Source organism: Temnothorax longispinosus, chromosome 2 (genome assembly GCF_030848805.1).
Source record: "Temnothorax longispinosus isolate EJ_2023e chromosome 2, Tlon_JGU_v1, whole genome shotgun sequence".
NCBI classification, from domain to species: domain Eukaryota; kingdom Metazoa; phylum Arthropoda; class Insecta; order Hymenoptera; family Formicidae; genus Temnothorax; species Temnothorax longispinosus.
The window spans coordinates 16718947-16736517 of record NC_092359.1 but is presented as its reverse complement, the minus strand read 5'-3'; the positions used below and the strand labels follow the sequence as shown (position 1 = coordinate 16736517).

Here is a 17571-nt window from a genome sequence, read left to right as displayed (position 1 = left end):
AAGGTTACTTAGTAGGATATTTAGAAAACTTGAAAGGCTATAGAGTATATGTACCAGAAAAGAGAGATGTACAAATTACTAGAGATGTTCAGTTTAAGAGTGAAAAACTGTCAACTGCGTATATAGAAATTGAAACTATGAGTCCAAAGAGAGAACCGTTAAATGTATCGCGAGAAACTATAGGTCCAAAGGAAGAACCGTTAAATGTATCGCGAGAAAGTACATATGACGATGCGGAATATTTACAGGTCGACACACAAGATACTGATGAAAACACGCGATCACTACGTGATAGAACAAAAGTGAGGAAACCAAGCTGGTATGGTAGTCCGTGCGCGAATATTGCGGAAGTAGTTCCGAAAAATTACAATGAAGCGATAAATTCAGAAGAGTCTAAAAATTGGATTATTGCAATGAATGATGAATTAAATTCATTAAAAGAAAATAATACTTGGCAATTAGTAAATAAACCGAAGAATGCGAAGGTTTTAGGAAACCGCTGGGTATTTAGAAAGAAAAAATGCGATGAAAACGTGAAATATAAAGCAAGATTAGTAATAAAGGGATGTTCACAACGCGAGGGTATAGATTATATCGAGACTTTTAGTCCAGTTGTACGATATGATACACTACGAATAATATTAAGTATAGCGGCAAGTAGTAAGCTAAAAATACGACAATTCGATGTAAAGACAGCCTTTTTATATAGCCCTTTAAAAGAAGAAATTTTTATGAGACAGCCAGAAGGCTTTGAAAATGGTACGAATAAGGTGTGCAAATTAATAAAAAGTATATATGGGTTGAAACAAGCACCCAGATATTGGGGCGAACACTTTGAGAAATTCCTATTAGATTGCAATTTAAAAGAGAGTAAAGCCGATCCATGTTTGTACTATAGAAAGAAACGCGATAAAATTCTGATAATAGCTTTATGGGTAGATGATGGCCTAGTGTTAGGATCATGCGAAAAAGAGATTGATGAGTTCCTTTGTAAATTGAGTGAAAAATTTGAAGTAACAATTTTTGACAATGTAAGAATGTTTGTAGGAATGGAAATTTACAGATTAAGTGATAATATGATCTTTGTAAACCAAGAAACATATGCGAGAAAAATTATAGAGCGATTCAATATGAGTGATGCAAAAGAAGTAAAAATTCCGATAGAGCATAAGTGGGATGCATATGACTCCAAACACACTGATAGCAGTGTGCCCTACCGAGAAGCAGTAGGTAATTTAACGTTTTTGCAAGTCGTAAGTAGACCAGATATTGCGTTCGCGTTGAATGTAGCGCATCAAGAGCGTTAGATAATCCAACAAAAGCACATTGGAATTTAGTTAAACGAATAATTCGTTATGTTAAGGGTACTACGGATTACGGAATTGTATACGGCGCAAATAATCAATTTAAAACTTTTTCCGATGCCGACTATGCAGGCGATAAAGAAACGCGAAAATCTACAACAGGTGTAGTGTGTATGTATGGCGGAGCTGCGATTAGCTGGCAAAGTACAAAACAACAATGTGTAGCCGTTTCTACAACAGAAGCCGAATATGTGAGTGCAGCAGCAGCAGCGAGAGAGAATGTGTGGGTTATGAGACTGTTAAGAGAACTTGACGTAAGTGTGAGTGAGAATATACTATATATAGATAATCAAAGTGCGTTGAGACTGGTGAAAAATCCAGAGTTTCACAAAAGAAGTAAACATATTGATGTGAAATATCATTTTGTACGAGATCTCTATGAAAAAGGTGAGATAAACGTATGCTATGTAAAAACTGAAGAACAGTTAGCTGATATTTTCACAAAAGTTTTGAATGTTAAAAGATTTGAGTTTTTGCGTAATAAGTTAGGAATTACAAGCAAAAATAATGTTTTCATAGAAGACTAGCTTTTAGGGAGAGTGTTAAGAATTTAAATATAAATTTAGTTGGAAAAGCAAGTTTCTATAGGATAGTTCGGAGCATCACTCAGTATGTATTGTCACGAGATTTGAGCGTGTCCCATGCGTGAACAAATGTTATTCTATAAGCTCGACACAGTCAGAAGTCAGTCGTACGTAAGCAGTCGCTGGCTAAAGACGTATAATGTATAGACTCCGTTTTTAATAAACGTTATTTTGTTCTTTGTAACTCGAAAAGTGCTAACAATAAGATTCTTGATAATCGAGATATTTTTCTTCCGTTATAATGAAAAATGCCATCCAGCAATCATTTTTGTATGTTTTCTTTTTCTTTTAATTCTACTTCTGCTTCAGTTACTGGCGTTTCTGTTACATATATTGAATTTATTGACACCAATAAAAGTCTAACAACATTAAGCGGATTGATAATCATTTCCAAAGATGTTAAACTTTGTTTTCTATTATAATATATAAAAAACGGTTTAACACATTGCACAGATATGATTATAACAATAAGACTGTACTGACTGTGAATATAAGACTGCTACATGAAACTATTTATACTGTCCACTTATCTTGAATGTACACGTAAACTTATATATCTTATCTTATCATACGGTATATAATTTATTTTAAAAATATTATACTTATCTCAAAAGTACATTGGATTACTATAAGTAACTGAATTCAGAATCTGTACATTTTTTCTGTACAGCAATTTCGCGAAAAGCGTTATATCTTGGAATCTCCTAAACAATTTTCTGTTCAGTTACTAGAAAAAAGTCAGTATAACTGCTCATGACTAACTAAAAAGTACATTAAATTTCTACTAGAGAATTGAACGTGATTAGCTCTTACTTTTAGAACCAACAAAAATCAACGCAGCGTTTTGATAAGACGACAACTCAGCAGTTCTTCTGCTGAATATTAAGACGACTTGTTAGCGTTATAAATCAGAAATGATAATTATAATTAAGTTAGCCATATCAATTATTTATTTTCTCCGCCAAGTCACACACTGCTGTGAGATATATCCAGTTTTTTTTTAGGTCGTCGGGACTTTCTCATTTTTTTGGAGCATTAAAAAACATAACTTAAAACAATTTAGTTTAACTACTATTGTAATAACAAACAATACGAAAATATTGTGTAAATAATAATGCCATGAGTATACGCTCAAAAAGTGTTTTTAGCAGCGAGAGCGAATATGCCGTACCGCTTATTGTAAAATAAAATAAAATAAAATTAATAGTATGCTTTTCGGTTTATTTTGTACGCTATAATATTGTTATATGTACAAAAAAACTTGGTCCTATAAATAAATGTCATTCAATACAAAAATTTGTTTATGCAACACGTGCATGGAAAGTGCCCCATTACGCACGCTACGCGTGCGTGATAGACCACTTTCCAGGCACTTGCAACATAAAATAGGGAGTGTAAGCCGTGTGTAAAGGTGAGAATTCCCGGGTGCGGAGTTTACGCACGAGCCGAAGGCGAGTGCGTAAACTCCGCACCCGGGAATTTTCATCTTACCTCACTTGTTACACAAATAACTAATTACACCCTTCACAGAATGATGGAGGTTCCAGGTTCGAACTCTGCCTGAGATAATATTTTTCGCAATAAATTCTTTACAGTTGTTAAGATGCTTAACATCAAAGTTAAATTGAATTATGTGTGTGTGCGTGTGTGTGTGTGTGTGATGTGTACACACAAATAAAATTAGGCTAAAAATTTAAGCTCGGACCGTAAATGACATTTTATTTTAATTTGATCAATTTAATTTATTTTGGCTTATTCTACAATCTTTCGTAAAAACTAAAAACATTCTATTATTTTCGACCGTTTTAATATGACCATATCTACTTTATGTACCTAGTTTGCCCGTTGAATCATTTGGACAAATGACAAATGACCGAAACAACAGGCCCACTTCCGTATTACACATCTTATACAATAATGTAATGATATCGAATAAGTTAAATATTTACCTTTTTGCACAAATTTAACTTACAACATTTTAAATAATTACTTTTTCTCTCTTATTTTTTAATCACATCACATTTTAATGCAGACCAAACATCTCAAATTCTGCAATGTTATGTTATGGATCCGGTTATATTATGAATCCCTCTACACAATGGCAGAGATCAACGGATCATATTATGACTCCCTCCGTACAAAGTCAGGAACCACCTCATTACTGGCCCGTTCAATTGTCTGATCAAATGACAGAAGGTCCAATTTTGTACACATATTATACAAGGTAATAATATCTAATAAGTTAAATATTTATTTTTCTTTACAAATATAACTTACAACTGTAACATTTTAAATAATTACTCTTCTTTCTCTATTTTTAATTAAACTACATTTCAATGCAGACCAACCTTTCCAAATTCAACGGGTTATGTTATGGATCCCTCTGCGCAATTAATATCAACGGGTTATATTATGGATCCCTGCGCACAAAATCAAGAACGACCTGGATACCCTGTTTAATCATTTGAACAAATGACAGGAGGAACAAGCCCATTTTTGAATCACACATATTATACAATGTAATAATATTCTATAAGTTAAATATTTACTTTCCTGCACATATATAACTTAAAACTGTGATATTTTAAATAAATACACTTTCTTTTCTATTTTGATTACACTATATTTTATTTAATGCAAGCCAAGCACTTCAAGTTCAACAGATTTTATGAATCTCTCTACAGGAAGATATAATATCCCTCTGAGTTAAAATCAAGAATCACCTCTTGCTCCTTCAATCATTTAAACAAATGACAGACGAAGCAAAGGACACTTGACTTACTCATATTATACAAGGTAATAACGTACAATAAGTTATAACGTACAATATTGACTTTTTTGGACAAGGATAATTTATAACTAAAATATTTTAAAAAATTACTCTATTTTTTCTGTTTTTTAATCATACCACAAAAATAATATTTTTCTTTAACAATTAAGTAATGTATATTGTTTAAAACATTTTAAATGCTATCATAATTAAAACCTCTATCCCATATTATGTTTTTAATTATGTCGTATACAGGAATATTCCGAGTACTTCAGAATTAACGGTCTCTCTTGCGGATTTTGTTGTGTTAGAACAATAGAGTTGGACATTATATCTTCATACGAGAAACTGTAGGCATTATCTAAACAATCAAAATGACAAAGAAGTGTCGTTATTGGGCATTATTCGATTTATCAACAAGCAGTCCCGATTCATGTAAAAGAAAAAAAAATAGAACAGACGCTAATGACGAGTAATGATTCCTTGCATATGTGACACAACACTAAAAGGAACAATGTATTACAAATTTAATATGTATTGACTTTTTACACAAAATTTCCCGTTTATTTTGTGTAAACAATTTATATAACGTTTATTTATGACATACATTTTTCCATAAAAAGTAGGATAAGTCGGGAGAAGATGCCATAGTTAAGGAATATAACCAAACCAGTAGTCTCCTCTTCGGAACTTTTGCAATATGATAAGTAAACTTTCACATAGCAATGCTGAAAAAATAGCCAGCCTAAAAATTATCATTAAATTTTAATATCTCAAAACGTATTAGGGAAATAAAAAAATGTTTTAGACAATAGTATATTGTGTTACAAGTGCTGTAAGATGGAAATTGGACGTGCGGAGTGGACGCACGAGCCGGAGGCGAGTGCGATCACCCGCACGTCCAATTTTCAACTTAACACACGTGTTACACACCCTATTTTATGTGGCAAGTGCCTGGAAAGTGGTCTATCACGCACGCGTAGCGTGCGTAATAAGGCACTTTCCATGCACGTGTTGCATAAAAGTTGTTTAAATTAATTAGTAGAAAAAGACGATACAATAAAAATTTCTTATTTTAAAAAATCGACTTGAGCCTTATTGGGCCCAAAGTAGGCCCCCGACCCAAAATTATTATATTTTTTTTCCAAATTTAGCTTTTAAACTAAAAAAACATTTTACATCAATTCAAAATAAAATTAAGAAATGACTAGTAATTTAATAAGTTCCATACATGTTGATCCATGTATAAACTCATCAAAAAAATGTTTTAGTTTTAAAATAAATGTATATATCAGTTCTGTATATATCATTGTATACATATATCATTATCCGTCATATCTCATGTACATATTGTGTTTTAATAACAATACTTTTAATAACAAACAAAACAATAATAACAAAAGTAAAGTTTTAGTAAGAAGTAATAATAAACGTTTAGTAATTTATGCCTTTTCAAAATTAAAAGTATCATTCCATACGCTTATTAAAATTATTAATAAAAACTTATAATGTAATCTATAGAAAGAGATATTTCAATCTATATTCAATCTATATTAAATTATTAATTAATATTATTGCGCCCGTCCATCTCCCGTGGTGTCGGCCGATGTGAAGCGCGTCCCGGAAGATAGTTCCCTTACAACAGTTGTTGCTGTGGCGGTTGTTCTGTTCTGAATCTGTTTAACCCGTGATCAGACTACGGATTGGGATTGAGATTGGATTGAAATTTAATCAATCAGAATAAAGAAAACTAACTTCAAGTTTAGTGAACTTTGCTCTAATTGTTCAAATTTTAATCCAATTTCAATCTGTAGTCTGATCACGCCGTTCGCAATTTCTAATAAAGGCGTTCTTGGGAGTTTAGCTGAAGTCTATTTTTATTCCCGGGAGTGCGCGGCGCGAACGAGTGCGTGAGTGCGCGGGTGTTGTGCGAAAGCAGCAAATGTGCAGCGAGCGCTGTTGCGCAATATAATCAATCTATATTTTAATTATTAATTAATAAAACGTACTTGTTGTATAAGAATTAATCATAAAATTATTCATAAGTTTTCCAATTTTGTAACTGACGATATCGCTCCGTAGACGAAGGTCAAAAACAGAGATTACATCTGTTCGAAACTACACGTTTCTGTCACGAACAATTGTGAAGCAGAATAAAGATAAGGAAAAATAAAGCACCCGTAAATCATGTTAAAAAGTAATACTAGAGAATTAATGACAATGATAACGTTGTCGAATGATAACACGTCGGGTATAAATTAGAATTTTCGTTTCCATTCAAAGTTGTGTTTGTTTTTGCAAGAACAGTTGTGTCTATAACCATTTAAAAAGTTAGAAAGATCGTATTGAAAATTATGGCACTAATTTTCAGCATATTATGTCTTGCTATAGTAGCGGAAAACTTTGCTGGTACATATGCGACAGATTATTGCAATTTAAAATTTTGTAAAAAAATCAAAGGTCATACAATGTGCACCTATGCAGTAAGTGAAATTATTTATGTACATGTATAATACATATAATTAAATATACATAATTAGTACGTAAATTTTAATTCTTCTTTTCTCCTTTAAAATTTAGTTAAGTTATAATGTAGATTATTTTAGTTATTCCGGGTATTTGAAATTTTATTTTATAATACTAAAAGCTTTATAATTAAGATTGTTTAAAATTGCTCTATTAAAATGCTTTATAGTAATTTAATTTGTATTGCGCCTATAGTTATTCCTACAATATCACATTACAGTCACCAATACCGGCGACATTGTGCAGGCAATGGAGTAGTCAAGGTTTTAATGATGCTGAAAGAAAAGCCATAGTAGAAAAACACAATCAATTGAGGAAGAAAGTCGCATCGGGTGAGGAAAAGAGAGGAAAGAACGGTCCGCAACCAGCGGCAGTTTTTATGCCGAATTTGGTAAGACATATAATAAATAATATATTATTAACCCTCGCAGGCCATGCACACTTATTTTTGACATACGCGTAAGCCTGGAGTAAGTCTGGAGGGTTCCAGTCATTTTTGTTCACAAATTTAAAAAAAATTATCATATTTTAATTGCCTTTTTTCTTCAGATCGTAAATTTTCTGAAAATTATGATGATAATCTCAGAATTTGTAAAAAAAATAATTATTACAAAAAAATATGCATTAAAAAATATAAATAATAGTTTCAAACGTAGTTCCAAAATATCATTGCGGTCCTTGAAACCTCCCAAGTGTGGCTTTCGAGGATTAAGATACAATAAAATATTTTCAAAGTCATAAATGCGTTATAAATGTTCGCATTCTAATTAACACACAAAAATAAAGTAGTTCTTTAACATTTGAAAGACGAACTATAAGAGTTCGTAGTTAATCCAACTTGGTTTTAATTTTGCACAAAATACAAACTCTTCTTTTCAATTAATGTATAACTCATAATTTTATAACTTAATCGTATTTTGTATGCATCTTGAAATATAAATACATACTGATGGAAATAAAAAAAAAAGAACACCATGAAGGGCGGATATATTTACTACTAACGTACTACAATAAGGTACCCCCAATAAAGATTTCCACATGTTGAACGATCTTGTCTTTTTTATCATACATCGTGTTTGACCGTACAAATAAACACAGTGTTATCAGGTATCGTAAGGATAAAGTGTTCTTGATGTTCTTTTTTTCTATTTCCACCATGTATATCTATATAAAATCTACGTTATTACCAGACAAATAATTATTAGTTTATAATTTGTGATAGAATTTGAAGTAAAATCCTATTTATAATTTATTATATTTCATATATGCAATACATACACGGAATACAGAACACTTATGAAAATATGTACAATATGTACATACATACCTGCACATATACATTATACACAATTAAAAAAGAATGTTACCCCGAATTCTGCTAAAATTTAATTGTATTAATCCCACTATACGATTGAAAATATATTTAATTTTCACCTACAATTTCTTAGACCTGGGATAAAGAACTAGAGATAATTGCGCAAAGATGGGCCAATCAATGCTCTCGTGGTCATGACAGTTGTAGAAACGTCGGTGAGTAATAATCTATGCAATTAAATTTCTAATCGCTTATTTTGATATATTTATCGTTATAAATAATAAATCGCAGAAAGATTCTCAGTTGGACAAAATATAGCCTCATCATCAAATAAGTCTACTTTGGAAGAAATGATTCAATCATGGTACAATGAAGTAGCTAATTTTGATAGACGTTACATTTCCACGTAAGTATTTCAAATAGGTATTGAATCTTTTGATCAGACATATTTTGCACGTTTAGTTAACAAATATATATATTAAAGCATAAGGCATCTAAATTAATTTTTAAAAGTTATTTCTTTCGACCGCGTTAACAATTTTACATGTTACTTAAAGTACCGAAAAGATACTTTTGTAAAGAAAAGATACTAAATTTTTGTGAAGAATAAATTCTATCAGTTTAATTCTTTAAAGCACATCCATGATATTTGATATAAAAATAATCTGTACATACATAGATACGGCCATAGTGGCGAAGTGGGACATTATACTCAAATTGTCTGGGCTGACACGACGAAAATCGGATGCGGACGAATAAAGTACAAGGAACCAAATGGTTGGACTATGCATTATTTAGTTTGCAACTATGGTCCAACTGGAAATGTAATAGGCAAAAAAATATATGAAATAAAGAATTAGATTTTATCATCCTCAATAATTTAATTTGAAGGATGAAAAAAGTAGCACAACGTAAAAATAAATATATGTTTCATCAAGGCCTCATCTCTTCTCTTATACATGAATATGATGCTTTATCGAACACACTTATTAGGTATCGGCGAAACGATGAAAATATCAATAACAAAATCTCTTGTAGAAACTTTAATATAGCTGCAAATAAAGATAGTTGCATTGAATTTTTTAGAAGAACATTCTTGTCTAAGATTTTTGCGCCTATGTGATATAACTATTTTCAACGTTTTCCTCCAAAATGTCTCATCTGCTCGGATTGCATCCTGGGAGCAGCTCCCTCGATTAACGGATTACATTACTCGCACCTTCTTCCGTTTACAAACTACTCATCCCCGCGGGTAGTCCAGCCTCATGCCGTGGTGATCCTGCGAGCGATCCTGTAGCTTTCAGGTGCGCGCAACGAGGAACGTCAGCGCGTATTCATCGTCTCTGAATTGCGAATGGATACGAGCGATATACCCATATATATCAGAAAGTCAGCGGCGCCCTGGGTGTGCCCGTGTGGCTTCCCGGTGAGCGCGAGAACACACACTCGTCCTCGCGCGCGGGCGCGCGCACACACATGCGAGGAACGTGAGAGATTCCCCCGAAGAAGAAGCGATATCGCGCGTAAGGCAGGAGGGAAGGTGACCGGCCATTAGGGGCTCTAAACGCTTTTTAAAACCGGATTCCGGGAGGAACGTATCGAGTGTCGGACGCGCAACAATGACGCGGGCAAACATTCCGATATACAGGCCCACCCGCGGCGTGCGTCGCTGCACAAAGAACGCGATCTGCGACATGGACAGCGCAACACGCAGGTAATGTTTGGACGCGCGTAGAAGGCGAGAAGAATAAACGGTGACGGCGAAAGCGGAAGAATTTGTATTCGCTGACAGCGATTTCCTCGGAGCGACAGCTATTAGGGGATCGAAGCCTTGTAAATTTACTGCAAGTCCAGGTAGTGACGTGTAAACGTTATTCGCGATTGCCGCAATCGATCGCTATATACGGTATGCGCATAAAAAGAATGTTAATATACAGAGCGCATGCGAAATTGTAATACAAGCGAGAATAAGGTGATTCCTCGTGCCAAGATAAGTCGAAATTGTAGAATAATTTTTTTTCGTACGAGGCTTTGTTTTCGGAATAACCAATTTTAAAAATCTATCATGCTGAATCCTTGAACCGCCCTAAAATATATCAACTTCAACTTCAATGTGATGGATATAGTCAAGTTGCCAAACTGCGAGCAGAAAAGTTACTATCGTGAATAAATTTAAATCGTAAATTTTTCATCTTTATTTTACCTGAAGAGAAAATAACGGATTTGAAGTGGAATGATCCACTTGTTTGTTTTGTCGGCAAGTGCAAAAGTAGAAAGTGACAAATAATGTCACAAATATTTGGGCGTAGTTGACTTAATAGATTATCGGTGTAACCTGAGAGATTAGGGTAGGCTCTTCTCGGGATGTAATCCGGGTGCGTTCAAGCAACCGTCTAACCCAGAGTTACCCTCCGGTTATGAGATTTGGAACAGGTCAGACCGACAGCAAACCACCTATCGATCCACCTCTAATAACATCAGGAAGAACAAGGGAGAAATCATAAAACGCATAATTCAAAGAAGTTTAATGTCTTTGGAGTTTTTTCTTTTCTGTTTTCTTTTCAGTTTTAAAAACTTTTAAAAACTCCAAAAAAGTTCTTAATGGGAAAATGTCTAAAAAGATGAAACTTGGCTGGCCGTTGGAGAGAAAAAGGAACTTTTAGAAGAGAGAAAAGAGAACAAAGTTTTTGTATCTTCGGAAAAGAAAGTCGAAACTCAGTATAGTGGATGAAGAGGGATAGATACTGGGAAGAAAGGTTCGTGCTCTAGAGAAAGAGCCCTAGAGGGCTCGCGATCATATATCTGTAGAACGGTAGGGGGGTGTCAACGAGCCCGACGAAGTCCCAGCGGGGTTTCCGCTACCCGAATTGCTACCGGGACTCCCCGTGTGAGAATCTGATACACTTAACGCTAAGCTACCGCAGCAGCTCCCGGATTATCCAGTTCTGTCAGTTGCGATCGTATCCGTGTGTCGCATCCCGTACAGAAGCTAACATTCGCGTGCCGCTCATAATCCGCTAATAATCCGCTAATCCACTAATAAATCGAATCTAAAGTTCGCTTATTGGCGTGTGCTTAATTGCAATTAAGACTAGAAAGAAAGTTAGAAATATTGACACACACACGCACATATATTAATAATTTTCTAGCTGCAAATAATTAAAAGAGAAAGATTGACGAATATTAGCGGCGCGAATTGCATCTTGCTAGAGATGCAATTAAATAATAAAATGTTAATTTTCCAGATTATACCACTTTTGATTGAAAGTAATAGGGTTATTTAATTATATACGTTTATAAAATTTATGTTTTATAATTTATATAATTCTAATCTGTGTGAAAATAGAACCAAACAACAAATAAATGTATAAAAACATTCTATTATTAATATTAATAATATTACATTATAATTAATATTAATTTTTTTTGTTAGATATACATAATTGCGCCATATAAGAAAGACACGTTTAATGCCATTAATTTTTAGAAATATACATATAGATATTTCTACAAAACAGTCATTTTGCAAACTATTGCAAAATTATAAATGTGAAAAAGAAGCAACACGAGTTCAAATCACAAATATATAAAGGATTTCTAAAGAAATTAATAATATCCATTTTTTTTAATTCCTCGATTCGACGAGTGAGCATATTATCCTTTCATCCTTCCCTCGGAATCACAGATTCATACTCAACCGCGAAACATGCCATAAAAACGTATTGTAATGAAAAAAAAGGCGGAAAAAGAGCACGGGCACAGAGAGACGCGTGTGCGTTACCGCGGGCGAAAGGGCGCAACCCACCGTTCTTCCCCCTACGTCCTTTACAGTGCGTCGCATAAACGAGCAAGGGGATTCTCTATTACACGAGGGGTTGCAATCGGCGCGGCTGGTGACGCCATCTTGAATTTAATCGCCGGGAAAATGGTGGTAGTTCCGAAGTAACGTTGACGGAATATCGTTGCCTGATTAAAATAACTGATTTAAAGTATGTGCCCATATTTTTATGAGAAATGATTAGGAAATTATCGCCAGAAAAATATTGCAGTTATGGACAATAAAAAAATATTAACAAAAGTGCGCGCGCGCAATGTCGATATATATAATACTACTAGAAATAAATTCGCTCAATCATCCGCTAATGTTTATGAAAATAAAACAGTAAAAAGATACAAATTGAAAATTGTTACGTCAACTTAAGTATCCAATTGTTGCAATAAAGAAATACTGATTGTTTAATAAAATAAAATCAATATATTTATTCCGTATCTGCGTTTAAAGTAGAGTATCTTATTGTATATTTTAGAAAACGAGTACGTACTTATCGGTTTAACATACCTTTTTTAAAAGCGGATATAAGAATAACTATTACCGTCAAAATAGAAAAATAGATATTAAATGAGTTTGCAAGATTAAACGCTATCAATTTATAAATATTTATTTCAACAATAAAAGTCCCTCAAATATATAACAAATATAATATACAAAAAGTAATAAATATATATAAAATATACATTTGTCAAGTACATTCAGTCTTTAAATATTTACACCTAACATACTATAATTTTATATACGTTTTACATATGTATATGTATATACACTTAACATATTACTGTTATCAAAATACACCACATTTAACCTAAGACATATAATAAAGAATTATAAGTATCATTTATTTCAATTAGTTATGCAAAGCAAGATACGGTAAAAGAGGTTCTGGAAGACGAAAAACCTCATGGCTGAGAATTTAAGGCAATTTTGGCAAAACATCCCTGGCGAACCCTTTAAAACCACAGTTAACAAATCAGTAATAGCCAGGATGATTATCAGTATTTGCTGAAAGAATATGACACTAAAAGAAAAGTAGAACATTTATATTAAATTACATAAGTATATACACTGTATACACTATATATTACAAAAATATATGTATATTATTATGTAAAAAATAAAAAGAAAAGTGCATGAAAACGAAAATCTTCTAAACTAATTGGCAAACAATGAAGGCTATACATATATATATTATACTACATAAGTATTTATATTATATTATTTTACGTTAAATTGGATGAGACGCGTGGATTCGTGTAAAAGCGGTGCAATTAGTTTAAGCGTACACTCCGTATAGTCGACGAGTTGCAAGTTCGATCCATATAAAATTGATTGAAAAGGTGAGATAAAGAAATATTCCATAGAATAATATAAGTATATGAGGTAATTAATAAGAAACATGTTTCAAAAATTCGTATTTCAAGACGAGAATGGCTTAATGATGAACGCTTTGAAAATTGACTTTATGCTGCATGATATCGTAGTAATAAAGATGTTACAGTGTTATCCGACTAGTATATTACACTGTAAAATACGTAAATTACTTATTCTCTAACTTATATTTACATTCGCAACTTATCTAACTTACAATGTTGCAAAATATTCGATTTCTTGCGTCGTTTTTCCTTTCGTACAATAAATTTGTCGCGACAAACGAAATTCGGAGATTATCGAGTTCACGGTCCATGGTCTCGCTAATCGATGCAAACCCCTCCGAACTTCTTGTCTTGAAAATCTCTAAGCGTCAAGAGGTAGTTCACGTTTATTGTAAACATTACAAAAATTAAATTTATTTATTGTCAAAATGATCGTTGTACTCGATTCTCTATCGAAGATCCAACGTCAGATCTGATAGAGATAAGGCGAAAGCTCGGTAGATTGTTGAAACGGGTAACTTAGAGAAGCGATCATGCCTAACGCCGCTGTCGAAACGCGATACGAATCGCGTACCTCATGAGTCCTCATATGCTTTTTGAGATGATCTTTGCGTCCGAACCGCTTCTTGCAAAAGACACAGGAGTAAGGCCGAACGCCAGTATGAATTCGTTTGTGCCGCGTGAGTTCCTCGTTTCTCGTGAACCGTTTTCCGCAGGTCTCGACGTCGCACTTGAACGGTCTCTCACCTATATTATAGAAACAAAAATCCTGCATGCTATACTCCTAATTATGTTCTAACAATCATTTATTTTTGCCTGCGACATAATTTATTCGTGAGGATGGTATGCATTTGAGAATGATTCTCGCTAATATTTCTCAAATAGAAATTAGAAAGATAACCATGGACGTTAGCGTGCAAACTTATTGAAACAATAAGGCGCAGCAATAATTTCAGCAATTAGTCAGGAATAAAATATGTATGAGCCTAGCGGATGCGGAAATTCTTTTCTCGCTGAATGTGTGCGTGATAAATCTCTCTAAGAATATCTGCGATTCTTTTAAATGTGCATGTTGTTTACGTAGGAATTATAGATATTTTACAAACCATTTATATATTAAAAAAGAAAAAATTAACAAGCACAGTAACAACTGTGCCGCAATTAACACGTAGAACTACGTCTATTAGAATAGAACATAACCAACGAAGAGCGAAAACATTTAGCAACCAACGAAGAGGTCGCACTATCCAAAATTCCCAATATTAAAAAATTTTCGAAAAATCGATGAAGTATCAAGAGAACATAACCAACGATGAGCGAAAACATTTAGCTTACATCGAAATCTTTCAAAAACTATATAATAAAGTATATTTTCCTTTAATACTTTTCGAGAACAAACCCATATCGAAAAATTAACCACGAAAACATTTAGCTTACATCGAGAGCTTTCAAAAACTATATAATAAAGTATATTTTTCTTTAATACTTTTCGAGAAAAAGAAAACGTTGCATGAAAACGTTGCAAGAAAACGTTGCATGAAAACGTTGCAAGAAAACGTTGCAGTCATACCCCCATACCCCCCGAGAAAGACGTAGTTCTACGTCAAAAAATTAGATGCAAAAGAAACATAAATAGATACAAAAGTTTCTGCTGCGATAAATATTCTAGTCTAGCTGGGACTACACGGAAAATAAAGAAAATACATACTAAAATTTTGCAATAATGAATTTTATACAATAACATTTTAAAAGAATTTTTATTTTTTATATACATCTATAGTTTTTATTTATTTTTTTTCTTAACATTTTATATTTAAAAATTGTCTTTAATGCAATTTTGTAAAATAAGATAAAAGGAGTAACTTATACTAAATTTAAAGATTTTGTCTAGCAAACTAACAGTGTGTGTATGTGTGTGTGTGTGTGTGTGTGTGTGTGTGTGTGTGTGTGTGTAAAAAAATTAAGCAATTTGAAATTTTTTAAAAATGTTTTTTATGAAACGTTTTCCATGACTATTTGTAAAATAAGATAAAGAGAGTAACTTGCAGACTAAATTTAAAAATTTTGTCTAGCAAACTAACTACTGTGTAAAAGATAAAAGGCTATTTACAAATGTTAAAAATGTTCTTTATGAAACGTTTTCCATTTTTCATGGCTATTTTTTCTTACTCATATCAAACATTACATAAATATATAAATTTTATATTAAAAACTTTAACTAACCAGTGTGTATGCGAATGTGTCCGGTAAGCTGACCGCCGTTACTGAATGCCATGCTGCAATGTGGGCAGCTGTGTTTCTTCGGGCGCATCTTCTTCATCTCTTTAGCGACAACATCCTGCCGGTGCACCATTTGCACCGCTTCTTCCACGGAGTGATTATAAAGATTTAAAGGAAAGATTCCAGGATAGATGCCGGGCTGAAATCCGGGGTGTATTCCAGAATAAATGCCGGGATGTATCCTGGGAACGTCGGGAATGCGATCGGAGCTCACAGTCCACGGTCCCGCGACATCCGAATTCGCGACCGTCATCGGATAAGCTCCGATAATCGCGGCAAAATCCTCCGATGGTCGAAATTCTCGAAGCGCCGACAGATAATTCGACGAAATAACGTCACTAGAATCGTTGAACTCGTCCGAATCCCGAGTGGGAGTCACGCGCGGCACGGGAATCATAGAGTCCACTGGTTCCTGCGGATGAAAGGCACGTGAGCTGCGCCTCGCGCCTTGCACGATGCCGACAAAGGCTTCCTCCTCGTCTTTAAGGGATGGCGTAGTTCTGGTCGTCGCTACGTCGTCGAAAGACTCGCCTTTCCCTATCCGCGTACGACGAGAACTGGTTAACGACGTCGAGGCCGCCGTTCCTTCATCCAAGACATTGCCGTCACAGTCGTCGGATGTTTCAGCGGTGCTCGTTAAAGTTGTCGACGTCGTCGAGGACACGACCTGTTCGTCGTCTTCCTGCTTGCTACTGGACACGTTGCGGAGCGCGTTGTCAACGATGACGATTTCGGAAGCCTTGTTTGTTGTCTCCATATCGTTCCAAGGTCGAAATAAGCCCATGGTCTTCGGCTTGGACATCTTGGGAAAGAGCCAATGTTGATGTCGAACACTTTACTTTCTCCGTCACGAAAGACCGTGTCGCGCACACGATTAGGACAGTCAACGCGACAGTGAGAGCTGTTCATAGGTAACTGAATACAAATCTAGGCTCACCCCGATCTTATACTTATAGAAATATTTCCCCCCTGCCAATGGCCTTTTGGGGGTCGAACCAATCCACTTTGGGGATGGAGGAGGGAGGGATCCGTCCTTCGTAAAGCATCGGCTGCAGGATTGAAAGCATGGACGCCGTTGGCAGTAGGGCCGTAGGTGGGTTTTCGAGGGGCCTGTCGAGGGCTCGATGCGAGATACGCAGCCCCTTTGTAGAGAATTAATCGGTCGCCGCGGCCACGGGGCTCTCGCCCCTTTTGTCACGAGGGAGCACGAGTGCAGGCAGAGGGAGGGGAGAGATCACAAACGATCAGCGTGGAAAGTCAGCGCGGTTGGAGAGGCAGGGTAGGCCGATGCAGAACCGATACAAACGAACGATATCGAAGGGTCGCGCAATAAGGCCTATCGTGGGTCCACCCCGTTCGCTCGAGCATGTCGCTTTCTTCAAACTATTCCGACGATGAGGCACGCCCGTGACACAAAATTTCACATCGACGCCGATTGTTATTGGTCGCAGAAGGGTTGCAATCCCCGACGATTCTCGCACAAGCGTGGGAGAGGTTGCGAGAAATGAAACGTTTCTTATCCAG

General features: G+C 34.8%; 2 protein-coding genes across 2 annotated transcripts; one reads left to right on the top strand and one right to left on the bottom strand.

Annotated features, from left to right (window-relative positions):
- Positions 1-6888: 6888 nt before the first annotated feature.
- On the top strand, positions 6889-9608 carry LOC139808826 (venom allergen 3-like). The gene is made up of 5 exons (XM_071771256.1): positions 6889-7201; positions 7465-7635; positions 8693-8774; positions 8851-8965; positions 9239-9608. The coding sequence occupies exons 1-5, from the start codon at positions 7073-7075 to the stop codon at positions 9417-9419; spliced, it is 678 nt and encodes a 225-aa protein (XP_071627357.1). The 5' UTR covers positions 6889-7072; the 3' UTR covers positions 9420-9608.
- Positions 9609-13089: 3481 nt separating this feature from the next.
- On the bottom strand, positions 13090-17127 carry LOC139808495 (uncharacterized). The gene is made up of 2 exons (XM_071770544.1): positions 15991-17127; positions 13090-14514 (listed from the first exon to the last, which is right to left on the bottom strand). Exons 1-2 carry the CDS (start codon positions 16847-16849, stop codon positions 14234-14236), a joined length of 1140 nt encoding a protein of 379 aa, XP_071626645.1. The 5' UTR covers positions 16850-17127; the 3' UTR covers positions 13090-14233.
- Positions 17128-17571: the final 444 nt, after the last annotated feature.